Below are 27,811 nucleotides of genomic sequence, written 5' to 3'. Positions count from 1 at the left end.
TTAGTATAATTACATACTCACGATTCCAAAAATGAAGTTATTTAGACACAAAAATTATTTAAGTTTGTTTTCCTCTTAATAAAAAACCTTTAACTACAATTTATTTTAAATTATAAAATTTGATTATCAAGTTAAAGCTTGGAATAGACTTGTTCTGAAAATTGTTTTAAAAAATATTAAAGCTCGGTTTTGGTTCTTAAGTTGGCGCGAACCGATGATTATCGATTTCGCCCCAAAAATGTTGAAAGAAATTTGATAAAAATTCATATAAATGTCAACTATAAGATTCACCAATAAACTATATGAAAAGTATCGTACAAATAGATGCATAGCAACAAATAAAAACCCATGATCGTTAATAAAAAAAATATTACGAATTAAAACACAAAAAAAAATATATCAAAAATATGTGCAAGCACATATCTCTCCCGCCAAAATCTGACTTTACGGGTAATTACCGGAAACGACAGATTCAACTTGCACAATTGCACACTACAAAAATCACTAACGAATATCTTTTGCATGAAATTTTCCTATAAATTTTCCCTTCAAATCTTCTAACTCATAATAACTATTTCCTAACTTGCGTCTTATTCGAGCTTTTACAAAAGTAGGGGCTAATTTTGAATTGAATCCTTGCTCAAAACTACTTTGTTTAAAGTTCCTACGGAACACTTCCTGACCAGTGTCATATGATACTTCCCTAGATCTAAGATTATAGGTTTTCTCATTTCTTTCAAATTGTTTTTCCATCATCTCAGCAGCTCTTTTGGCCATAATTTGTATCGAATCTTCTCTATCAAATTGTATTCCTCGATCTTCTAACATTTATAGTGCGTATGTTGAACCATTTGTTATCATGTGTTGGCCAAAGGCAAGATAATAAGGCGATGTACCAACTGCCGAATGAACAGCAGAGCGCAATGCACACGAAATACTACTAAGCTGTTCATCCCAATTCTTCTGATCACTCCTAACATACGATTTTATAGCAGCAAGAACGGATCTGTTGACTCTTTCGGATGCATTGGCCTGTGGTGCATGAACAGCAGTAAACACATGTTTAACACCATATCGATCTAAAAAGTTCTTGAATTCCGTTGATCTAAACTGAGATCCGTTATCTGAGACTACTGTTTCCGGAACTCCAAATGTGTGAAACAATTCAGTTTCCATATATTTTATCACGACATCTGCAGCAAATTTCTTCACTGCTTTCAAAAAAGGAAAGTGATCTAGAGCAATGAATATACCAATATGGCCTGAACGTGATCTAGTATACGGTCCTAAAAAATCTATATAAAGCTTCTCGAAAAATCTCGGTGTACCTACAATTTTACCCATAGGTGGTCTAAGAGTTTTATTAGGGTGCTTAGACATTTTACAGACTTCGCAATTGTTGACGTAGTTTTTGACGTCAATAACCAAATTTGGCCAATAGTAGAATCTTCGAAGTCTTTCTAAGGTTTTGTTTATTCCTCCATGAGATGACATCGGATTATCATGGGCCTTTTTTAATAACTCTGGAATCATATCACGAGGTATCCACAGCTTCCATGCTAGGTCATCTTTCACCTTATCTCCTGTCGCATGTGTTGTTCGTCTATAAAGATATCCGTCGATTATTCGAAGGTCCGGTGTACGGTCAATATTCTCTCCTACTTTAGTCAGCAAAGCTTTGTATTTATTTGATTGAAAACTATTGGATTTTAGGTCAATATATAAACCACTATCATTGTCCGTCAGGTTGTCAATCGCTGATAAGTCTTCAGTATTGGCCCTTGAAAGAGTATCCGGAACTATGTTCTGTGTACCACGCCTATCTATAGCCCTGCAGTTTTAAAGCCCACCGAGCCAATCTTGTACTGAGATCAGTTTGGGACATGAGCCTCTTCAATGATGCATGATCAGTGATAATAGTAAACTCATGTCCTTCCACATAAGCTCTGAATTTTTTAATACTTAGCAAAGCTGCCAAGCATTCTTGTTCGGTGACAGAACAATTACGTTGGGCTTGATTGAGCTTCTTTGACATAAATGCAATTGGAATCTCTTCGCCCTCCGCAGTTTTTTGCACCAAAACACTTCCTATACCAGTTCTACTTGCATCACAATGTATGAAAAACGGTTGTGAAAAGTCGGGACTATGTAGAACAGGTGCTGTACTCAAATGGGTCTTTAAAACTTCAAAAGCTTTTTGAGCTTCTTCGGTCCACACAAATTTTCTTTTGCCTTTTAGCAAATCAGTTATAGGAATAGTAACATCTGCATAGTTTCGAATAAACTTCCGGTACCAACCAGTCATTCCAAGAAACCTACGGACTTGTTTAACGGACCTGGGAATTGAAAAATCTGTTATTGCGGATATTTTCTCTGGATCTGTCCGAATTACACCATTTCCGACTACATGTCCTAAATATTTAACTTCGGGGACGCAAAAGTGACTCTTCTCCACGTTAATAGTCAGACCAGACTCTTTAATTTTCTTAGCAACGATGCTTAGGACTTCAAGATGCCTTTCGAAAGATTCCGATATGATTAGAAGATCGTCAAGATAGACGAACACTTCCGTTCTAAGAGCCGAGGGTATAACCTTGTCCATCAAACGTGACATTGTTTGTGGAGCATTGCATAGCCCAAAAGGCATGACTCTGAAGTGGTATAACGGTCTCCCAGGAACGGTAAATGCCGTTTTCTCTTTAGATCCTGAATCGAAGGGGAATCTGCCAAAAAGCATCTTTGAGGTCTAAGCTCGTTATAAACTCTGCTTTTGGCAACCTACTTAATATGCCATCAATATGTGGTAACGGGTAAGCATCACCTACAGTGACAGCATTTAGCTTCCTGCTATCTAAGCAGAGTCGGTTTTTCCTTGGCTTTCGGTGAAGAACTACTGGAGATGACCAAGCACTGCTGGACTCCTCTATTACCCCAAGAGCTAACATGCGATCTAATATTCCTCATAAATTAGTTTTTCTACTTCAGGCGACACTGGGAAATGACGCTGTTTGATAGGTTTCGCATTCCCAGTATCAATTATATGACATAAAACATTAGTCCTACCTAAACCTTCTTTCGCAAACGATGGAAACATATTAATTAGAAACTCAAGGCGTTGTTTTTGACTAGGACTAAGAGGAATTTGGCAACCTAATTCGTGAACCTCATGAACATTTTGAGAAGCACTAAACTGGGTCACACCTGAAGGCAGTAAATCAAATAATTCCCAAAAATCAATTCCGAGAAAAAGATCTTTTTCCATACTTCGAATAATATAAATGGTTATGGTTTTTTCTATTCCTTTGAAAGAGATTTGTGTATTAACTAATCCTGCAATCTTCTGGCTTTTACCATCAGCTGTCTTAACTGAAGAATTTAACTTTTTATAAATTATACCAGATTCCAAAAATCTTCCAGCTGCCTTTGATCCCAGACAGCTAATAGATGCCCCTGTATCCATTAACCCTAAATACTTTTCTCCGAATAGTAAAACTTCTGCATATGGCCTAATGTCTCCCGGTTTATTTAGAACTGAGCAGATAATCTTCTTTTTAGAGCTTTTAACTTTCTGCCAGAATGATTTAATACGTTTGCTAGAACGATTAGGCTTTCTAGTATTGTTGTCGCAATAATCATGCTCACTATCTTCGTGATAATTTCGCTGGGATTCACAATATTGCTGTAATTGATGATGGAAAGATGTAAAATTTGTCGTAATAGGGTTTTCTGTAAAACAATTGTCCTGGCCGGTAGTATTTTTGTCACATTCGGTTGTTTTTAAAACATTTTCATTATCTAAACTATCAAATTGGCTTCCAATGAAGACTGATCGGTTGACTTCGGTGCACTTCGTTGTGCACTCGCTCTCCCGTTTTTTGAATTGCATTTCTTACAGTTTGGCTTATAGGTGTCAGGTAAACCACATCCGTAGCAGAATATAGTGCGATCGGCTAAGCAATCCTGATATCGATGGCCTGATATTCTACAATTCCTGCAGATAAAACTTAGCGCTTATATATCACTGTTCTCCACATCAGTTTCTTCAAAAATATCCTCGCCAAAGTCTTTATCTAGTTCTGCAATACGTCTCTGAGTTCCGAATGGACGTGCTACATAAGAGCTATGTTTTCGTCGCATATCCTGAATAAAAAACTCACGTCGCCTACATGTGTCTCGTAGATGTTCGACCGAATAAATTTGCATATTGAGCATCTCATGCTGAATTTCAGGGAGCAAATTGCGACGTAGAATTTCCACTAATGTTTTATCGGGTAGAGGTTCTTTCAGCCTATCAGTCAGATGTACTATCGATTCGTAAAAACAGTCGAATGTCTCATTTGGCTTCTGTTTCCGGTCCCTGATAAGTTCACGAATGTCAACATCCGTGCGTGAATCACGATATTGTTGTCTTAAAGCTTTACATAAACCGGGCCATGTTATAGACGGAACTGACCTATGGTATCGCCAGAACCAGTCACTGGCTTTACCATCAAATAGTGAGCTAGCATTACGACAAAGCAAATCATAATTTCCCTGTAAAGTCTGAACAGTTAAAGCTTCTATCCTGTATATAAAATTGTCCACGGACAAACTACTAGAGCCTCCACAAAACTTAATCTTCCAATTGGAAATAATCTGTAATTCTTTATCTGGACGTGCATTAAGATCCGATGGATATGTAACATTTGAAGAGGTTGAGTTAGGCCTTGCGTTAGGTGGTACAGCTCCTAATTGACAGCCATTATTGTTATCAGTATTAGTACCATTAGAATCTAAACCTAACATTTCTCTAAAAGCTCTCTCTTCAACGGCAGGAAAAGTTAGTATTCCATGAGAAGGACTCCTCTGTACCTCAGCTTGGGGAATTTGTGCTTCTGGTATAGAAGAATTCACAAGATTTAGTCGAGAAAGACTGGCTTGTATATTAGTTTCGACTAATTTAGTAATCTGGCTATTCAAAGACGTAAGCAATTGAGCCTGTTGAGAGGAAACTATGGCTGTCACTATTTCCTGCAATGAATCGGAAGTAATTGTAGTAGGTGGTAAAACGGAAATATTTTGATTACTAGTCTCAGTATTTTGCGGTTTCATATTCTGTTCTCTTACTGAAGAAGTTTTGGTTTGAGATCTTGTAACTGATTGTGAAGTTGCTATCCTTGTATTACACACAGGACAATATGGTCTAACTTTAATAACTTTTGATAAACAAGTTTTATGAAGCAGATATAACTAATTGACAAGCTTCGCAGTTTTGATTTTTATTTGGAGTAGAAAATGACTCAGGATTTTCAGTTTCCTGATCCTTATTTGACATTATGTCTCGAAAATGATAAAATAGGTAATATAAACTAACTAATATAAAATATTAATAATGGTATTTCAAATAAATGGAAAAATATTTTACGAAAATGAGAAAATATGAAGGAAAATAATCGAAATGATATAAGGAATGAGGAAAACAAATAGAGTTATAATTCCCTATGATAATTTATAACTAAGATGAAGTGCGGAAATAGAAATAAACAAGTAAACTTATTAAAATAGCAAAAATATTTAAATTGGAGAAAATAAATTTTATATAAAATCAAAATATATATAAAGCTCTGTTTGTTATTTTCACTAGGTATACGTTGCGTAGAATATTATTATTAAAATCTTTCTAAATTGAGTAATATTTACATATGTTCGAAATTTGGCTGAGGAAAGCTCATCTTGAAAAGCAATATTTCCTTTTACAGCAATAAATAATAATATTATTTAGGAAACGTGGACTGTGGACAGATTTAGATTATTTATCCAAAACGAACTGTATTCCAAGCAGTCGACAGGAGAGCTAGAAGCTGTGAAAAATATTAGAATTTTGAAAAACTATCGGTTGATTATAAATATATAATGTGAATTATAAACAAATTCCAGACAATATATCAAAATCTATAAATATTACTAAAATGTAATATTAGGAGCCGAACAACGATAATCATGGTTTATATTTGTAAGTGATAGAGATGTTATTAAAAGACATGTTGACGTATTCAGGACCCACGTTGGGCGCCAAAAATTTGTAACTTGTATCCACAGAAAATAGAAACAAACAATGGCAGATGGTATATAGGACCTTTATGAAAAGGGGCACGCTTTTACACCGACCTTATTGCTCATCGAAAATTAGGGGGGTTCGTTTTAGTCTTCTATAGATCCAGAGCCACCGGAATACACAAACAAACTTTAGTATTATGCGTGCTCAAAAATATAACAAACATATGTGTTGTATATGAAATATTACTTCAATCAGTATTATATTTTTTATTAAGCCTATGGCAACTCTTATGTTTTTGTTAACTTTACTTTTGGATTGTTCCTTACACTCTTCATTATATTCTTTTACTTTTAAAGTTTTGTATGAACACGTTTTGTTAAATAAAATGAATTTATAGAATTTACAAATTAATATAATAAATGGTTATTAAATAAAGAATATAAAATTGGTGTCAGAAGTGTTCTAAGGATAAAATGGAGAAAACGGAACTGAAAAATTTGACGGACTCTTTGGCAGAAGCCATTCGTAGAGCAGTTATAGATGCAACACAAGCCGCTGTTGCAGACATGAACCCTCCAGTGGGAGTTTCTGCAAAGGTCCCAGTTTTTTCTATGCCTGAATTTAAAAGAGATGACGGTGCAACAATTGCTGATTACTTTCAACGTTTCGAATGGGCATTGCAATTGTCTAAGATACCTGTTGCTGAATATCATAGTTACGCACGTGTTCACATGGGAGCAGAACTCAATAACGCACTAAGGATACTGATAAGTCCGAAGAGTCCAGAGACTTTAACATTCGAGGAAATAAAAAATGTATTAATTAATCATTTTGACAGCAAAAGAAATAAATACGCAGAGAGTATAAAATTCCGTAAAGTGGTACAGAACAAAGGTGAGCCCATTGCAAATTTTGCTTTACGTCTGAAGCAGTGTGCTGTTCACTGTGATTATGATAATTTCCTGGACCGAATGCTAACAGAGCAACTCCTTTGTGGTATGAGATCACGTGAGGTATGTGATGAAATCATCAACAAGAACCCCGAAACGTTTGCGGCAGCGTATGAAATTGCTCACATTATGGAACTTACACACTCTACAACGACTGAAATAAATCCGTCAATATCAGAACATGCCCACGACGAGGAGATACACAGGTTACATCCGGCGTCTACGGATTTTAAACGAAATATAACTAAAGGTAAGGTAATTCCACATAATACACAATGCTCTGGATGTGGTGGTAGGCATCCTAAGAACGAGTGTAAATTTAGACAAGCTAAGTGTTATCGATGCGGCAAGATAGGTCATATCTCGAAAATGTGTCGAAGTAAAACACATCACATTACAGAATCAGAAGAAGAAGAACCAGCTGACGTAGTAGTACAAAAACTCAATAGAATAGAGAATATAAACTCGATAAAGTCCAATGAGAGGAAAATAATAGCAACACTAATAGATGGAAAAGCTGTGAATATGGAACTCGACACCGGCTCTCCCTGTTTGATAATGAGTATAAATTGTTTGCGTAAAATAAAACCTTTATTTAAACTGCAACCGACAGACAGAGAATTTACGAGTTACTCGGGCCATAAAGTTTATTGTATGGGTCGTCTCCCAGTTAATTTCCGAATTGGAAACACACTGTGCAGGCTTAATTTATACATTGTGTACGGCAATTCTGATACATTAATGGGAAGAAAATGGATAACAAATTTTGCAAAGGAAATTGACTTCGTCAAAATATTTACGGCTCCAAACCAAGTTAATAGTATCAATACAACATCTCCGGAGTTGACACAACAACAACAAGAACAACTAAATCAGCTTCTAGAAGAATTTAAAAATATGTTCAGCAATGTTGCGGGTAAATTAAAAGGTCCACCATCAAAAGTGCATTTGAAGCCAGATGCCACCCCTATCTTCGTTAGGGCCCGTGAGGTTCCTTTAGCACTTAAAGATGCGTATATAAAGGAAATTGACGAGAAAATAAAATCTGGTCTTTATAAAAAGGTCGAGTACTCGGAATGGGCTTCAGCTACTTATGTAGTAACCAAAAAAGGTGGTGCCATTCGTATAACGGGGAACTATAAGCCCACAGTTAATCCACGTATAATCATTGACGAACACCCAATTCCGAAAATAGAAGACCTGCTTAACAAAATACGAGGTTCAACGATTTTTTGTCATCTTGATGTAACAGACGCATATTCCCATCTAACAATAGACGATGAACTTGCTCATGTGCTAATGCTAAACACACCAACTCATGGACTAATCCGGCCTACACGGGCAGTGTATGGCGCCGCTAACATTCCAGCAATCTGGCAGAGGCGCATGGAGAGTCTACTAAGTGATATACCAAATGTCATATGTTTTTTTGATGATATCCTCGTATATGCGGATAATTTTCAACATATGATTTCGAATCTTCGTGTAATACTAAATAAAATGAATCAAGAAGGACTTCATCTAAACCGAGAAAAATGCGTATTTGCCACTCCAATGGTAGAATTTTTGGGGCACAGAATCGACAGCCATGGCATCCATAAATCAAACAAACACATTGAAGCAATAAAAAATGCTCCGAAGCCCACAACACCTGAAGAACTTCAACTATTTTTAGGTAAAGCTACTTATTATAATGCTTTTATACCGAATTTGTCTACAATATCAAGGCCATTAAGAGATATGTTACTCGAGAAAGAATTTTAATGGAATAGAGATGCGAGTGAGGCGTATAATAAGATAAAGGAAATACTTATATCTCCGCAAGTTTTAACACCCTACGACCCTGCTCTTCCTTTGATATTGGCCACTGACGCCAGCAAGCATGGACTAGGTGCAGTCTTATCGCATAAGTTTGAAAACGGCCTTGAAAGACCGATTGCCTATGCCAGCCGCACAATGACGGCAACAGAGACAAAATACACACAAATTGATAAAGAAGCGTTGGCGATCGTATGGGCTGTAAAGAAATTTTTTAAATATTTATATGCAAGGCACTTTACATTGGTAACGGATCATAAACCGTTATCCCAAATCTTGCATCCCGAAAAAGGGCTCTCAGCGTTATGCGTAAGTCGAATGGCAAACTATTCAGATTTTTTAAGCAACTTTAATTATAATGTTATATATAAACCTACCAAAGCAAACACTAATGCTGATTTTTGTTCGAGGATACCTCAGAGAATACACAATATTTCTAGTATTCAACCTCTAGAAAAAGATTACGACGAATTTGATAGTTTTGTAATTAATCAAATAAATCAATTACCAGTTAGAGCAGAAACCATAGCCCGAGAAACGCGAAAAGATTATAATTTGGGGAAGATAGTTCAAATCTTAGAGGCGGGAAAATGTTTAAAAAAAGCCGGATATACGTCACCAGAAGACAACTACAGGCTAACTTCTGGATGCCTAGTATTTGAGCACAGAATAGTAATACCGAGTAAGTTGCGCGATAAAATCTTGAATGATCTACATGCAGCACATCTTGGCATTGTAAAAATGAAAGGTCTGGCCCGTTCTTTCGTTTACTGGCCCCGAATCGATAGTGATATTGAGAACGTGGCAAAATCATGCAACGCATGTGCAATCCATGCGAACAAACCAGTAAAGTTTGGTGATCACCAATGGGAGTATCCTAGCGCTCCTTGGGAGCGCATCCATATTGATTATGCTGGTCCTTTCTTAGGAGTAATGCTACTGATTGTGACAGACGCTTACAGCAAATGGATAGAAGTAAAAATTACAACTTCAACTACAACAAGTGCTACAACCAAAATATTATATGAAATCTTCACTGCATACGGGATCCCACGAACGGTAGTGTCGGATAATGGTACCAACTTTTCATCCGTGGAGTTTAGTGATTTTCTGAAAGTTAGTGGTGTGATATACCATAAGAAAACGGCCCCGTACCACCCAGCGACCAATGGGCAGGCAGAAAGAAGTGTCCAAACTGTAAAGAATGCTCTTAAAGCTATGGGATCAACAAAATCTACTATTCAAAACAATTTAAATCAGTTTCTGAGGCAATACAGAAATGCACCACATGCCACAACGGGCCAAGCACCATCGATGCTATTTTTAGGTCGTCTACTCCGTTCACGGTTAGATTTGGTCCGACCAGATAGCGCTACCAGCAAAATTAGAGAGATGCAATATATCGATTTCAACCCAAAATTCAGAACATTTGAACTTAACCAATCCGTTTACTTTTTATCCGGCAACCCCAGATTGGAAAAATGGCAGGTGTTTTCAGGAGCCGCTTGGGCGACCTACATTATGAAATAGAATTCAGGAACAAACTCTTTAAAAGACATGTCGATCAGATTAAATGCTCAAGTGGTAGTATAAGGCAAGAGAGAGATGATGTAACGAAAAATAAGGAATTCGCAATGCCAACGGTGTGTGGTGGCACTGGACAATCAAATTCTCATTCAAACTTTCAATTAACAAATAGTTACAATGATCATTTCATGAACACCGAATTTCCTACGAGTACACCAAACGGCGCAAGACTGTCCACTACGTTGAATACAAGATTATTGGAAGATGAAATTTTGCAGGATGTTGAAGAGAGGCCACAAGAAACCGAACATATACCGCCACCTGCAGGGAGTTGGCAGGACGCTGATGAGATAAGGCCACAAGAAACCGAACACATACCGCCAGCAAAAGGTTTGTCAACCCCCTCCTCCAATTTAGCAAACAAGACAAAACATGACCCAACAGCAGCTCCCAGACGTTCGACTAGACAAAGAAGACCCAGGGTGTTGTTCTCTCCTTAGGCAAGGGAAGAAATGTTGTATATGAAATATTACTTCAATCAGTATTATATTTTTTATTAAGCCTATGGCAACTCTTATGTTTTTGTTAACTTTACATTTGGATTGTTCCTTACACTCTTCATTATATTCTTTTACTTTTAAAGTTTTGTATGAACACGTTTTGTTAAATAAAATGAATTTATAGAATTTACAAATGAATATAATAAATGGTTATTAAATAAAGAATATAAAAATATGTAAACTGTATTTAAAACTGAACTCAATTTAAATGATATGACATTAGATGGAATATGACGACTTTGCCCACCTTACCATCATCATAAACAAAACATGTTCCACAACAAAATAACAATTTATGATCCCTTTAATATTCTACCACAACGTATATTCCTAGATCCAATAAACAAACAGATTCAAATTTAAATTAAGCATACTTATTTAATGAATTAAACTTAATCATAATAAAAACAAATATAAAAAATAATTAAAAAAAAATGAAATAACAAAAACACTAAGACTAAATTAGAGTTAAAATAATTTACCAAAAATGTTTTTAAAAGTCAAAAACTCTTTTGGACAAAAATCAATAAAAAATGTAAGTGAAAGAACAAAATAAAAACAAAACGTATAAAAACTCACTTTATCCAGCTGCTCACATATCCAAAGATCTTTGTAGATGTTGCTTCAGAATCTCTTTCTCTTACATTTGAGTGATGTTGCTGTATAAATGTTTATAAACACTGACTTATGCTGATACAATTAACATTTAAAAAAAAACTTTAAAAACACTTTTAACAGAACATATGTAATTAGCAGGAGTAAAAGTCATAATTAGCAACATTTTGTTTTTAGATGTTGATAACATCAAATTAGGCAAAAATGCACAAAACAAAATAAATAAATAATTAATAAATAATTAATTGATAATGAGTTATGACGTTTGCTTCTGTTAATATATAAGAACAATAAAAACTTAATACATAATAACCGTTAAATATTTCTTTTCACGATTTAAACAAAAACAAATAAATGAACAAAAGAAAATACCTAAAATTATTATGGAATTTTTTTTTAGAATTTTAACATATTTTAGGCAAATTTTAATAACTTTAGAAAAATATTAACGATTCTTGGAAAATTTTAACAATTATAGAAACTTTTTAACAATGATAGAAAATTTTTAACAATCAATTTTAACAAGTTTAGACAAATTTTAAAATTTTTAGGCCAATTTTAACAAATTTTAAAAACCAAATTTAATAATTTTGAACCGATTTTAACACTTTTAATTATCACAATTCAACATTTATATATCCTGTTATTTAAATTTTCTTGTTGGAATTTTTCATTTTAGGTATTATTTTCATGTGTTTTAAATTTTACGACTTACGCAAAAAAAATTTCTACATTATAGATAGATAATTTCGTATCATAATAATATTAAATAATTTTCTTCATATTTTTGTCCAAAATTATGATCACCAATATTGGTTTTCTTAAATTTTCAATCACAACACTTTTTAATTATTGTTCTATGTTCACTGGCATTAATGAAACTGGTAGAACAATAAAATATGTGAAGTGGAGATGAAGAAACAATTGAAGCCAGAGTTGATGAGAGGATTAAAGCTGGTCTTCTTCTTGTTCTTTTATATCATCAAGAGTAATTGAGCAATTTATAATCTTTTGTATTATGGACAAGATGCCAAATCTAGATTACAAAAACAAAAGTAATCTAATAAAAAATTTATATAAAGAGGAATTAAATTATAGATATATTACCCTTTTGGAGATGGCACAAGGGAGTAAAATGATAAAAAATGGGGAATAAATAAAGACTTTAATAAAAGTACGTTTCCCATGCAAATATGTGCAAATATGTACTTTAATTATTCTCTTATTCAACCTTTAAAACAATCTTGAAAACAGAAATTACAGCCAGAAATGTTTCTAATAAAATTAAATTTGGCCTATTATAAAATTATGCAAATATTTTTAGTATAATTACATACTCACGATTCCAAAAATGAAGTTATTTAGACACAAAAATTATTTAAGTTTGTTTTCCTCTTAATAAAAAACCTTTAACTACAATTTATTTTAAATTATAAAATTTGATTATCAAGTTAAAGCTTGGAATAGACTTGTTCTGAAAATTGTTTTAAAAAATATGGCCGACAAATGGCGTTTTCGTTACCATTAAAGCTCGGTTTTGGTTCTTAAGTTGGCGCGAACCGATGATTAGCGATTTCGCCCCAAAAATGTTGAAAGAAATTTGATAAAAATTCATATAAATGTCAACTAAGTATAAGATTCACCAATAAACTATATGAAAAGTATCGTACAAATAGATGGCGTTTGCATAGCAACAAATAAAAACCCATGATCGTTAATAAAAAAAAAATAATTTTGAAAAGAATTAAAACACACAAAAGAAATATATCTAAAATATGTGCAAGCACATTACAAACGATTGTAAATGTCAACTGCCTTAAATTTCTTGGGAAACATATCAAAAACAGCTTAACAATGAAAGTCACTCCGACACACTCTGCTACCAGAGCAATCAAATGCTAACATCAATTAAGGGTGGCTTAAAACCAGATATCGCCATAAATCTTACCAAATCAATAGTATTCTCAAAAATTGAATATACTCGGGCATCCATGTCACATGCCCCAAAATACATTAATACGAAAATTATGACATTTCAGAACCACATGTTAAGAAGATGTCTAGGTCTCAATCCATCTTTAAAATATATGCACTTAGGCTAGTTATACCCCCAAGCAGAGATCGGAATATCTTGCCTTTAAGGAACTGTTGAATCTTAACTTTTTAACAGAAAATAATATGATCAAATTGCTAATTACCCAACATCAAATCAATCTTTGACAACACATGCACCAATACAAGCCCGATATCTTCAAATACGGTCAGCATTATTCTAAACCTACTTCCCCAATCCAAGTATTCAACTCCGACCGAAGCAATTAAAGCTGTATTCTATGAAAAATACCAACACTATAAAAAAGGATATGTCATCCTTGCAATTGACGCTTCTATTAACCTCGATTCGACAGGCTTTGCAGTTTGTAATATTTCCAGTGGGGAAAATTTTCTTTTTCGAATCCCTAACTGCGTCTCTTCTCTAATAGGTTAAATTTACGCCCTTAAAAAGGCGATAGATATAATATCGAAAATGATTTCACAAACGCTGTCATTTTCACTGATAGCAAAAATGCCTGTCTCCTTCTTGAAAAAATACCTCATATAACTTTCTAGTAGCAAACATAATCCGTCAAACTGAAGTTGCACAAACACAAGAGATTTGTGTTTGTGAACTAGCCGACAAATCTGCTAAACTTGCTGCCATCGCAGATCAAGAAATCAGTGCTTAACATTCCTTTAAGGATGCCTGCTGTTCTGCCTACAACCAACTTTGGTCGCAATGGAATGATTAGTACAAAAACATCGCCCTCCAAGATCCATTCTTCCTTTACCTCTTCGTCACATAAAAATTATAAACAGACTTCCTACTAACTCTTCGTATAATAAAACCTCAAACGGATTGGAGTAGAACATCAGATATGTGTGAAACTTGAAACACATAGGAAAACGATAACCATTTTATCTTCCATTGTATCAAACATAACATCACTAGATCTCAATTTAATTTTTTGGAAAATTCAGCAACATACATGACCTTCTGAAATCTAAAAGATATGATGTCTACACAAAGCTCGATATGTCTAAAATTTTACTGCAACTCACAGACAAGCCGCAACTGGCAATGTTTCCTACCAGTAGCTGATAGCTATCTATTACATCCCTGTATATTTCATCTACTAAATGTATCTCTATATCATCTGTATGACCTGGTTCACAATAGGAAATTTTGTTGAGAAACTTTTGATTTTGTGTGTGAGAGAAAGAGTTGGTTGATATTTCTATCTCTTTCTATCACACAAAAAAATCAAAAGTTTCCTAGTGTGAACCAGGTCTATCCGAACTACCAGTGTTTTCAGTCCCAATTTTGACAACTTCACAACTTCAGACAATCATCCATCCACCAGTTATACGCATTCCCGTCAACCACACCATTATACACTTATCTGCTGTCATTCAACATTAACAACATAAGAACATTAATTATTAATTATGAATAAGACCATGACGATTTAACCAGTCCTGGCATATAAAACTTTTCTGTCTTAGCGAAATCAAACAATAAACCAAGAAAAAAAACAGATGTTTTACATTAGTAGTGACCTTAAAGAGAGCAGAACAAAAAGTCTTAAAATTTCAAATTAAAAAGAGAACAAACTCTAAATTTAATAAATAAATTCATTTACAACTGTATTTTTTTATTTTTATTAATTGTACAACATTTGGTAACTTGCTTTTATGGTTCCCCTTATATAAAATACAATTTTGTTTTTGTGCAAATAAAATTCCAAAATGATTGTTAACATTCCTATAAGAACAGTGACAGTCATTTAACTGTGTGAGGGCTATGTGTTTTCAAATTGTTTATTGGGTTTCAAATACTTTAAAATTTTCCAATAACAATTTTATACAAACTTTTGTATGTATTGAAAAATTTGTACTTCATTTTTTTTCATTTGAAAATAAAATTTTAATACTGCAAAACGGATTAAACTATTTGTAAGAATATCCGTTATATTAAAATATAATTTTGTGGGATTACTGATATTTAGAAGTAAACGGTTTCGTGAAGGAAGTTAAGGTAAACAATAATAAATTTAAAATTTTGTGACCATATTTGAGGATTTTTTTGCATAGGTTTGGAAAGGAAATTTTCATCCGAAACATAACTATATGATTCAATTTTGAACATCAAGATTTGTTAATTTAATCTTTTTAATTCTGTCACCGGATTTGAATATAAATTTAAATCGAACAAGAATCATTCGGAATAATTATCTCTACTTTGAAGTTTTGTGAAACAAGCATCGATAAATTCTCAGCATCTTTCTTAAATCCTACAAGAATCAAACTTAAACAAAACTACAACTAATTATCTTACTTAAAACCTACTTAAACATAAAAATCTAATCTAATTTAACCACCAAAACCTACTTAAACGCTAAATCTAAACAAATTTTATCTTCAAAAAGCCTCTAAAACTAATTTGGTTTAATATAAACGATAAACTAAAACTAATTTTATCTTAAAACAACAAAAATTATCTTTTTATCTAAAAAATTATCTTAAATTTTTTCTAATTTAACTTAAAAATCTAATTAATTTATCTTAAAACTAACTTTTTGTTAAATTACTAAAACTTTTCTACTTTACTTGCATCTATCTTAACTTAAAACTTTAATTTTCTTAAATTTTATCTTATTTTAGATAATAATCTAACTTAATGTTAACTTAATTTAAATTTTTAATTTAATTTCAATATGATTAACTTAATTTTATCTAAAATTAAACTTAATCATAACTTAAATTAACTTAATTGTAATAACACTTATACAGTAATATTTTATACACCCTACACACATAAACACTAACATACATACATAAATACACTTAAAATCTAAAATCTATAAAAATATGAAAATTTAAAAATTCAAAATTATAATTTAAACCCAAATTCAACAAACTACAGGCCTGTTGTCATTGTTGGATTATGTTTGGTATGTTTTAAATTGTGTTTATTGTTCATTTAAATTCTCTATGTATTTAAGTGTTCTAAATTGAATATTTTTTTTTTGATGTTAAAACAATTATGTTATTAACATAATATCTTAAAGTATTATGTTAGGAATATTTGAAAGTAAAATTCAAATTTTTCATTGTTGAATATTTCAATTTAGAATACTTAAAAATAAAATAAACAAATTACACTACACAACAAAAACAAATTAACCAATATTCTTTATTAATGTTAAATATGAAGTTTATAAACATGTTCAGTTTACATTTTAATAATAAATTTGTTTAATTTTAGACTTATATAATGACCATTTAAATTATTTTTTTATTCCACGAAAGATTAGTTAAACATGTAGTTAGGGAATCATTATAGGTGGTCTTAAGGATGATTTAATAAGATACAAAGGTTGGAAGGGTATAGAATGAGAAGAAATACCACCATCTTCTCTTGACATTTAAATTCAAACTTTCTTTATTTTTTTAGTTTTATTAGTTAATATTAATAGCTACCTTTTAAGTTAATGTGCGGTTCTTAGCCTATCCTGATGAAGACAAGAACACCTTCGCACATATTAGTTCTATCGACGTTTAAAATATATATTGAGCTGCTCACTCTTTTGTTGTTTGCTAATCATAGATGGTATAAATATTAATTACTATTGACTTATCATGCTTGATGGATATATCCGTCAAATCTGACGGATATACCAATTTATAATAAATCACAATTTAATAATATTTTAAGATATATATTGTTATTTTTTTTAATATTGTAATCATATACATAAATTACCAATACTTAGTATGCATAAACATAGTTGTATTACTTAAAGATACTTTACATTATCTGATTTTGTATCAATACAAAGTATTATATGAAAATGTATTGTAATCTGAAAAACTAAAACATTTTGTAGTTTGAAATGTATTAAGCTTTTAGAAAATTTTATTTACAAAATACACAATTTATTTGTAGTTTTCTTTTAGATTTTAATTTGTAAATTGAGTTTCTTTTATATTTCACCATAATTTTCTTCATAATCAATTTGAAATTGAAAATAAACCCACAAAATAGGTTTCATAATACATGAATGAAAATTCTTTAATACATTTTGACAACAAATTTTATATTGTATTAAAGGCAATGAAACTCTGATATTAATACAAAGTATTGTAATGTAAAACCCCCTTTAAAACTATTTGAAAAGATTTTAATCTACAATAAATTAAGTCTACAATACTGAGTATTAATACTTGTCAAAAATGTTTGTATCATTATACAATTTTCTAGTTTAAACATAATTTGTAATTTAATTTTCAAAAATATTACTGATCTTTTTGACTTTTTATTTGCATACGTATTCGGTGTATATTTTATAATTACAATGAAAAACAAACAAAGACTATAAAATATATTAAAAATATGAACGAAATGTGCTTAAACGATTGGCAATTGGTGAAAAAAATATTTCAATTATTATAGTGTAAATAGATACAAACTATATTTTATTTTGTATGGTAAATCATGAATTTAACATATTTTTACGAAAAGTCCAGTTGTTTTAAATTAATTATATATAATATTTTGTAAAATTTCTATGTGATTTGTCGTGAAAAAAAAAACAAAATGTTTCCATAGGCATAAACAAATTAAATGTCTGATAAATATTTGTCAAATATAGACATGAATAAAATACATCATTAATTTAGTGCTTTTTACAGATAATTTATTTTCTTAGTTCTAACGTTTTTTATATTATTTATATATTAAATGAAGTTTACAACACTAGTGATTGAAAAACAACGATTCGGACAAGTGAAATTCCTATACGCCCGTTGTGAATATTATTACGAGTTACTATGATATATACAAAATTGAATCGATTTTGCAATTCGATTATGTTTCTAAAAACTAAAATCTAACTCAAAATATAGTAAGGATAATAACAAAATTTACAAGTTTTTAGTTTTTTTCTTGTGTGTGGTTGTAATTTGAAATATCAACCAATTCTATCTAATTAGAATTCATTTTCGCTTTGAGCAAACAAAAACACAATATTATAGACATCCTTAATTGAAGATGACAATAGCTTTAAAATTAGTGTAAGCAATAAAGTTGCTTTTGCAATATGCCGAGAAGTACTGCCAAATCAAAAGCGAAAAATGGTAATGTTAACGTGAAAATTTGTAATGTTTCCAAAAAAAATACAACAACAAAAACACCAAAAGATGATATCAAAAAAGAAAAGTGCATCAAAAAGGAGGTGTTGCTGGCAGATACAGCAAAAGAGACTGTTACGGAAGAAGTAGTTCATAGGAAGTCCGAACGACGGAGAGTTGCGCGCGATATATTTTTAGTGTTTGAAGAAGAAACTAATTCCAGACGTAGAACTAGAGGAGCAAATAAAAAACAAACAAAACCAAAGTTTGGACACCTAAAAGTTGAAGATCCTATTAAAACGAAAGGTCTTCTGAGGGATATAAAAAATGAACCAAGATGCTACCTAAACGGCACCGACTTAAGTGTCAGTGTCACAGTGCCTCCTGTTGTTCCCGTTTTAAAGCGCAACGCCAACAAATTAAATGTAAACAAAAAAGAGGAAAAAAATTTAAAATCAGAAAAAATTAAAACATCAGCGTGCATAACAGAAAATACGTCTTATTCAAAGAAAACGAACAATATCAAATCTATAAAAATTTCGACAGCAGAATCACAACCGTGCATATTAGATAACGAAAAACGAATTGTTGCTAGAGTAAATCCTATATTTTTATGGGTTAAGCAAGATGACACACGTATTGTTGAAGTTCGCTGTGAGGACTACGACAAACGAAATCGCATACGCATCACTAAGACATCAAACGGATGGCGGGCCATTCCACGATCTGATCCGACATCATCAAAAGTATTAAAGTTTTATCCCACACCATTGATGAAAGTAAAAAGAGAAAATCATAATCATGAATCAAATAATAATATTATCATCAATAATCAAACGGAGTGCAATGAAACTATGTTGGTTGAGAATTATGCGGCACAAAAAACATTGTCGGAAAATACGACCAATAAGATTGACGCTAAGATAAATATAATGGATACGGTTTACAATCCTTTGGCAAATAAAGACGTCAAATCAAAGACCAAAAATAAAAAATCGAAAAAACTTAAGAAAAAAACACATTCTGAGAAGAGCTCTAAAAAGTCAAAAGCTAACGTCACTGCCATACAAAATATTTTTGTTAATTCTGAATCTAATCCAACTCTATTGAATACATCACTGAACACAAATTCTTCAGATGACTGCAACGGTCAAGTATGTAGTAATACAAATGTCAACAGATCTGAAGCTAAAATTTACAATGAGTCTGAGAAAAGTTCGTCTACACCAGATTTTATTGAACATATTAATGATAAAGATTTTGGTAAGAATATTGAAACATTCGAAACTAAACCAACAACATTAACAAACATTATTTTAACGACAGATGTGACATCGGAGCTAGAACCTACATATCAAAAAGAATCGGAGGAAGAACTTTCCTTTCACTTATGTCCAAAAACTGGATTGTTTTTGCCAAATAATGAAGTTTCCAGTTCAGAATACCATGTTAAATCAATTGAAAATAAAATCATTGAAGACACTTCAACAATTCAACATAATACAAGCAATGATAATTTGCCAATTAATATAGCTAAAGTGAGTGCTGATTCAATGAAATTACACATAGTTGAAGAGAACCCAGAAAGTTTGGAGGACAAAACCAAAAATCTTAAAGATCTCCTTGACGATGCCGATCTCCTTCAACACTGCGATGATAATGCAAACAGCGACGCGGAACTAATAGATACGCTAGTAAAGACAAGCTGCGAAAATAATTTAATACAAGCAAATGAAATAATAACAAAAGCATCTATGGACCAAATACACCAGAAAACGTTGGAAGGTTCAAATGAAATGGTTGTTCAACTAATAGCGGATGTTAGTGATCCACCAAAATGTCTTTCGTTTAATGAAGCTGGCGAGATTGAAGGCTTGAACGGAGAACTCTTCCAGTCAAATACATATATGGAAGCATTTGACAAACAGTCACATACCGTAATGGCAGAACCTCATATAACATTGCACTCAACAACAGTAGTAGAAACGTCTGAATCACCTCAAAGACCATTAACATGTGAAAATATTGAACCCATTTTAGAAATTATGGATATAAACAATAGTAAGGTGCGGTCAGTAAATGTTATAGAAGATTCCCCAAAAGATCTTAGCTACAAAAAACGTGAAGAAGTTTGCCCTCCTTCTGAATCACGTAGCCAATGTGCAGTTACATCCAGTTCCGATGTTATAAAATCGCCCCAACGAGAAGATACACCTTCTTTATCAGCCTCATCCGAAACACTTAAAAATCTCATATTGGAACAATTTATGAAATTAAATGTACTCTCTACCCAACATCAAAGGGATCCAATAGACCTTGGAAAGCAGAGACATCAAGATATATCAAACATGAAGTCCATATACACCTCTAAACAAACGGGACAAACGAGCGAGTTCATTGAGACAGTTGTTATCGAAGATGATGATGATGAACAAGAACCATTGAAAAAACGTTTAAGATTAAATAAACACAAAGTAGTACCAATAAATACAGCAAAAATAACAATGATAGATAAAGACCCCGATCCATTAACACAGTTACGTTTGTTAATACGAAACACCCAATGGAAAGTTCCCGATCCAATATTGGTTCCGAAAGACAGACTCAGCGCTGTTTTAGCATCGCCTGCTAGAGAAATTCCACTTTTAATTACTACTAGACCTGAACTAAGATTGCCCGAAGCTTTTGCTTATCCAGAAATTATACAGAATCCTAATATTCTTGTTATTTCAATGGCTCAGTTAGAGGCTATTCTAAAAAATGAAGTTGATGCGGAAAAAACGACAAGTTCTAAAATCATGGAGACGGATGTGAATCCACAATTGTCCGAAGAGCAAATAGCTGTTCAGTTAAATAATCATGTAAATGAGCTACAATCACAATTATCAAGGCAACATATTGAACATCCGTTAAAACAATCGACAGATAATATAACAACAGACACCACTGGAATATCATCAGAATCTTTATCTGAAACCAGAAAAGAAAATGCTAAATGTTCGCAACAGAGTACGTCTTTGTCTTCGGAGTTAAATTCTGCCACTATGGCGGTGCTAAATCAGATGCTTTGGCTACCGTACTTCGGACAAATTTCCCAGGATATTGTTAAATCTCTTAAAAATCCAATTGTATTGCAAGAAAAATGTGCGAATCTAGTACCATTTTTTAATTCTCATTTAAATGGTTTAAATAATTTAGAGGATGTTTATAAAAATGCTACTATCAATAGCAATAAAATTTCTACACAATCTGCTTCAAATTCAGGTTTGCAAAGCTTCCAAGAACAGATCGCAACTAATGATGAGTTATCATTATTCCAAAAAATTGTTCAGCATCAGATGCAAAGTGTACTTCAGTTAAATCAGCTTAAAGCAGACTCATCGCAACTTGCGGCTCCGGTAGTTAATCGCAGCTCAGTATCATCTGTAGACAAAACTAACTCTAACATTGAGTCCTTATCTAATTTTATTGAACAAAAGAAGCAAAAAGTAATTCTACCAAATAACAAGCAGACAAACTCATCATCTACTGAGTGTAAAAATTTAACAAATATTTGCAGTAGTAACAACATTTCAGTCGCAGAAAAGTCATATAATTTAAGGAGTTCAGTCGCAGGTCGTCACTCCTCTGAATCAAAGCAATATTTGAACAATAACAGCAGGCAAAATACTGCCAATAAACCAAGACTTACATGTAAATCATTGTCTAATCTCTTGGATCCAGAACATAGTATGGTTCCATTGCCAAACTCATCAACACTATACGTACAGAATTTATCATTGGATTATCAAAAAAATGCGAATGAAATGAAAAGAAATTCTGCAGAGTGTAAAGTCAGTGACAGAAATATGGAGGGTAAAGGAAACGCTCTGACTGATTTGAGTACGGTGCCTCCGTCTGCAAGGCCTTGCAGTGTAACAAATCTCAATATTGAATCGAATAGTGAATTTGGTAAACAAAAGGCTAAAAGTTTTGTCGATAGTATAACACCTGAAAACAATAACGTAAATGATGCTTCAGGACTAACAACGGACACAAATATTCCGTTATGGCATCCACTTTTTGGAAGGTAATAATATTTTTTTTAATGTTGATAATTTGAATGATTTTTATTCCCTCCGCCAATATCAGTTGTATATTACTGATGTTCATGTTGGTTAATTTTCTAATATAATCTTAAAACATTTTTTAAGCTATTTCATTGAAAAATTAACACTTATTAATAAAATGTACCGTAAAAAATAAAAAAAGAATTCTGGTTATCGTTCACGATTACAATACATATACATGAGGCTACTCGAAAGTTTTTGCACTTTTCAAGTGTAAATTTATTGTGTTATAATTCAGTCAAGTTTTTTTCGGTATTGACTTTATTTGTTTTTAAAATAAATTGCGATTTGCTGCGAATTTTGAAATATATGAAAAAGCATGCAGATAAGTAGCTAAATTAATAAACAGCTAAATTTGCATTCAAATATTTATACGAGGCCGATAACATATGCAGTTGGGAGACATATTGAAAGGTTAATGAGAAATACATTCTGCAAGACTTAATAATAGATGGCAGGGCAATAAATATAATCGCTGGTAATTAAACTATTCATGAAATGAAAAAATATATTATAATTTATTTTTTTTAATTACATAAATATTTTAGTTCACTTAAAAAATTATTGTTAATTTAGAAAAAAATGCGAATTGAAAAAAAAACAAAATATTTTTTTTAATAAAGATGTAGTGTTTTTCGAATTCGATCTCAATATTCATGACAACATAGGAGTAGTCGACATTCAATCTGCACTTCTTTCCCTGAACTCCTAAACCATTTCTTTTACACAATACAACAAAGATCTCTCAAGGCTGAGACACCTATCTGACATTATCCTTGTTTGGGTTTCTGCGCATAGGGTCTATTAAGAAAATAAACTAGCAGATAAGATTGTCAGAGGGGGATCTGCTATTGATAATTTGATGATATACCGTTTCAGTAGCAATCCCGTTAGGTTTTTCAAAAGCTGTATCCTTAAATTTTTTTCTCCAATTGCTCAAAATAAATTGTAAATTAGAAATTTGTAACCGCTTATGACCTTATAGGTCATAAGCGGTAGCCCTCAATAACCTAGCCCTTATAGGGCTAGGTTATTAAATATTGTTAAATAAATAAAATAAATAAGTAATAAAAAATAAAAAATTATTGGCACATCTAATGGGGAAAGTGGCCTTCTTTTAATGAGAAATGCACATGACTCCTTATAACCAAAAATGTCTTCCATCTTCTCTGTTAATGCCTTGCTCTAGCCGTTAAGACAGTTAACAGAGTTCTTGACAGCTACTTGAAATCCAACATTGAGATATCTGGATCTAAGCTTAATACTTGTTATCTCACTACTATGTAGAACTCAATACTACATCAAAACGGAGTATCTATGACCCTACGATTCAGTTTCCTATTTCTGACTTATTTTTTATTACAATAGTAACAATAATTTGTTACTTATATAAAATTTCCTATAATTTTTTGCAAATCATACTTAAATTTATTTTAAATATGAATAAAGCCAATATCAAAGAAAGTTTCCCAATATTGCTTCGGTGGGTTAACATTATTTAATTATAGTAAAACATGTTTCAAATTATTAAAACACTTTGTATAATAATATTTTTCATAAAAAATATTTAACAAATTTTATACACTATGTATTTTGTAAACATAATCATCTTTGAGTGTGCTTTTAATCGATAAATAAACTTGTCTCCTTTTCTTTCGTAATAACCAGGGCTAGGATTTCTATGCAAATGCATGTTTGTAGTCAGTAACTCATAACTTTTAAAGAGTTTCCTTTTCGAATCAAAGAATTTGCTACAAAATGGAATCGATTTGTTGTTGCATATTTTGTTATAAATGCATAAATTGCATATATTTTGCATATTTCCAACATTTTTATTTTTTTTAATTTTTTTAAACAATTTGTTTTGTTTTCTCTGTATTTCATATTTTTACAACAAATTTGGCATTTACATATTTGTTTTTTACATAGTTTTATTTAATTTTTCAAACCACAATAATGCGGAAGGTATTTTGAGTTTATGCTGCTAATTGTAAAGTCCAAAATATTGGTCCTTAAAGTATTGGTTCAGGATCAATTTCTGAGTCTGTCCATCTGTTATCTTTTTATATGGAAAGATAACTTGATGAAATTTTATTCTTTCATATCTCTCACGTCCATAATTCACTAAAAAACATTACCATAATTCATAATACACTTACATTATGATAAATTATTATAGTATTATAGTACATAAAGCAGTTCTTAAAAACTTGTTGTTGTCAAAAACTTAAGATCTGAATATCTATTAATATGTACCTTCACAAAGAAATATTTTTGGGGGCATATTTTTCACATTTTTAGTGCATATTTTCCCATTTTATAGTGCATATTATAAGCGTATATTTTTAATTTTTAGTGCATGAAAATTCTTGCATTGTTAATAACTAATATTTTCAATATTTATTTATTTCATAATATGTAATGTAAGCCTAAGAGGTCAAAATAAAAATATTACATACCTAATTTCAAACCTATCTGACCCAACTAAATGTGAGTTTTTGCTAATTGAAGTCATTTTGAAAAATATAAAGCTATACGTTTGCTTAATCTATTTACCTCATGGTAATATCAGTTCATTAGATGAATGTATTTTATAGTATTGTTGTGAATATGAAAATATGGAGATAATGGGAGACTTCAATTGGAATATTTTTCAGCCTATAAAAACAAGGGAACTGGATTCTATTTGTAAAAGAAATGGCCTTACATATATCCATAACTCACTCCCTACTCATCATGATGTTCGATGTGATTCATATTCACTTATTGACTATTTTTTAATATCAACCCACATGATGAATAAACTATTAATTTCTGATCAATTCTACTGTCCGGCTTTTTCACATCATGCATTTATCTTTATTAGTTTGAAGTTTTCAGTGGATACCAATAAAGAATATATTTAAATAAGGGATTTAAAGTCTATCGACTTCAAACTCTTAGAAGATAAATTCCATGAAACTGATTTTTCCAATATCTATAACACCAATGACACCAACGTACAGCTCGATGACGATACATGGAAAAGATATTGTATTCCAATCCAGTATTTTCTGAAGAATTTTCTGCGAACAAATTTTCTTTCATTACTATTGACTTTTACGACTTATACAAAGCAATATTTACCATTAAGTCGAACTCTATTGGTGTTGATGGTATACCCATTGCTTTCATTAAGATTATATATCCCCTTATAGAACCACATTTACTTCACTTTTTCAATATGATACTCACAACATGTAATTTCCCTAAGTTATGGAAAGTAGCTAGAATTGTGCCAATTTGTAAAAATAATGTTAAGCAAGATATTGAAAACTACCGACCTATTTCAATTTTGCCGTGTTTGTCTAAAGCTTTCGAGAAGATACTTAAAGATCAAATTACAGATTATATGCAGGATTCGAATTTAATTAACGAGTGTCTGGTTTTAGACATGGCTACAGCACAACTACTCTTCTGACATCTTTAACTGATGCTATTAAATATGGTTTCAATAATCGTGAATGCTCGGTATTAGTATCATTAGATTTATCAAAAGCTTTTGATACTATTGACCACAATCTTTTAATTCGGAAATTACAAAATTCATTTTCATTTTCTTCTACAGCCTGTAAACTTGTATATTCATTCTTATCGGAACGGGCCCAATATGTGGACAATAAAAATTTGAGCAATATTAAAAATTTTATAAGTGAGTTCCACAGGGTTCCATTCTTAGTCCCACCTTATTCATGGTTCTTAAATTCTCTCTAGTTTTTCTTGAGTTTTTCAGAGCCACTTTTTAGGAATCCTAAGATTATTTGTGATAAAGAACTATTAAAAAAATATTAAGGATATCTGGAACTACTATTTTTATATATCGTGGAATCTCAGCCCCTCCTTAAAATTCCATAATGACCACAAATCCTCTCCAGCATTTCCTAACCAATTATCTGGAATTCCAAGATTATTTGGGATAAACCAGTGATACGGGACTACCAAAATCATATATCGTGTTATCTCAGCAATTCCTTAAAATTTTTTAATAACACCAAATGTTATCTAGAAGAAATCATTTTAATACAGATATAGTTTTCTTTATTTTTTTATTCTGAAAATATGTCAGAAATATTTTATATATGATTTTGTTAACAAAGAGCTTTTTTAGTTAAATTTGAATTTATCTTCACATTCTCGCTTTTAATTATATTTTGGATAATAACTTCAGAACTACACGAGTCTCCATCGAAAACATTTCACTAGAATGGAGAAGAGAGTTAAGGTATCTGCATACCATGAATTTTTATAATTTTTAACGCGGGGCTGTCTGACCGATTTGACATTGAATGATACACTACGAAAATTTACCTTTAACCTTTTGGAAGTAAAATATTCTAATTATACGATTCAAATTAATTTATTTATAAGGAGTGAGATCGAAAAATTATTAACACACGTTTTTCATTACATTTTTCAACCAAAGTATTATTTGATTTTTTTTTTTTTTTTGATCAAGTTACCTTTGAAAAACATGTCAGTTATTATGTGTAATGTCAATTATATTAATTTTTTTGTTAATCTGATTAAAATGAGTGACCAGAAAAAAGTGCGTACTGAAATTATTAAATATTTTCAACTAAACCCAACTTGGTCTTACAAAAAGGTGGCCAAGCATACAAAGGTCTGCCGTCAAACTGTTTCCAATGTTATTAAACAGTACCGGGAGAACTTGTCAGTTGAAAGAAAACCTGGTTCAGGTAGAAGGAATGGTCCACATGATGTTTCTAAAGCCATAAAATAGAACGCATTTTCAAAAGAGCTCCCAACACATCCGGTAGGAAAGCAGCTCGGTTAGCTCAGTGTTCGGACTATTTGGTACGAAAAGTTAAAGCTAATGCAGGTTTAAAAACATACAAGGCTCAAAAAGTTCCTGACATTAACGCTGCTAAAAATTTAGAGGCCAAAAACAGAGCACGGAAATTGAAGTCAAGTTTTATAAAAAAATATTCTTGCTGCATAATGGATGACGAAACGTATGTTCTGGCA

General features: G+C 31.8%; 3 protein-coding genes across 4 annotated transcripts in view; 2 read left to right on the top strand and 1 right to left on the bottom strand.

The window, feature by feature from the left end:
- Nucleotides 1–828: 828 nt before the first annotated feature.
- LOC124420217 (uncharacterized protein K02A2.6-like) lies at nt 829–1,380 on the bottom strand. The gene has a single exon (XM_046952430.1). It carries the CDS (start codon nt 1,378–1,380, stop codon nt 829–831), a length of 552 nt encoding a protein of 183 aa, XP_046808386.1.
- Nucleotides 1,381–6,510: 5,130 nt separating this feature from the next.
- LOC124420216 (uncharacterized protein K02A2.6-like) lies at nt 6,511–8,751 on the top strand. Its single transcript, XM_046952429.1, has 2 exons — nt 6,511–6,852; nt 6,970–8,751. The coding sequence occupies exons 1-2, from the start codon at nt 6,511–6,513 to the stop codon at nt 8,749–8,751; spliced, it is 2,124 nt and encodes a 707-aa protein (XP_046808385.1).
- A 9,558-nt stretch (nt 8,752–18,309) lies between these two features.
- LOC111683885 overlaps nt 18,310–27,811 on the top strand; it is a 24,514-nt gene continuing 15,012 nt past the window's right edge. Inside the window, exons 1-2 of one of the 2 annotated variants that reach the window (XM_023446013.2) lie at nt 18,310–19,940; nt 20,004–22,746. In XM_023446013.2, the coding sequence (XP_023301781.2) occupies nt 18,647–19,940; nt 20,004–22,746 (4,037 nt within the window). In that variant the 5' untranslated portion in view covers nt 18,310–18,646. Of the gene's footprint in view, nt 22,747–27,811 lie in introns of both variants that reach the window. The other variant, XM_023446012.2, reaches the window with a different exon arrangement.

The sequence above is a fragment of the Lucilia cuprina genome, chromosome 5, assembly GCF_022045245.1.
Source record: "Lucilia cuprina isolate Lc7/37 chromosome 5, ASM2204524v1, whole genome shotgun sequence".
In the NCBI taxonomy this organism is placed as follows: Eukaryota; Metazoa; Arthropoda; class Insecta; order Diptera; family Calliphoridae; genus Lucilia; species Lucilia cuprina.
This window is presented reverse-complemented; position numbering and strand designations above follow the sequence as displayed.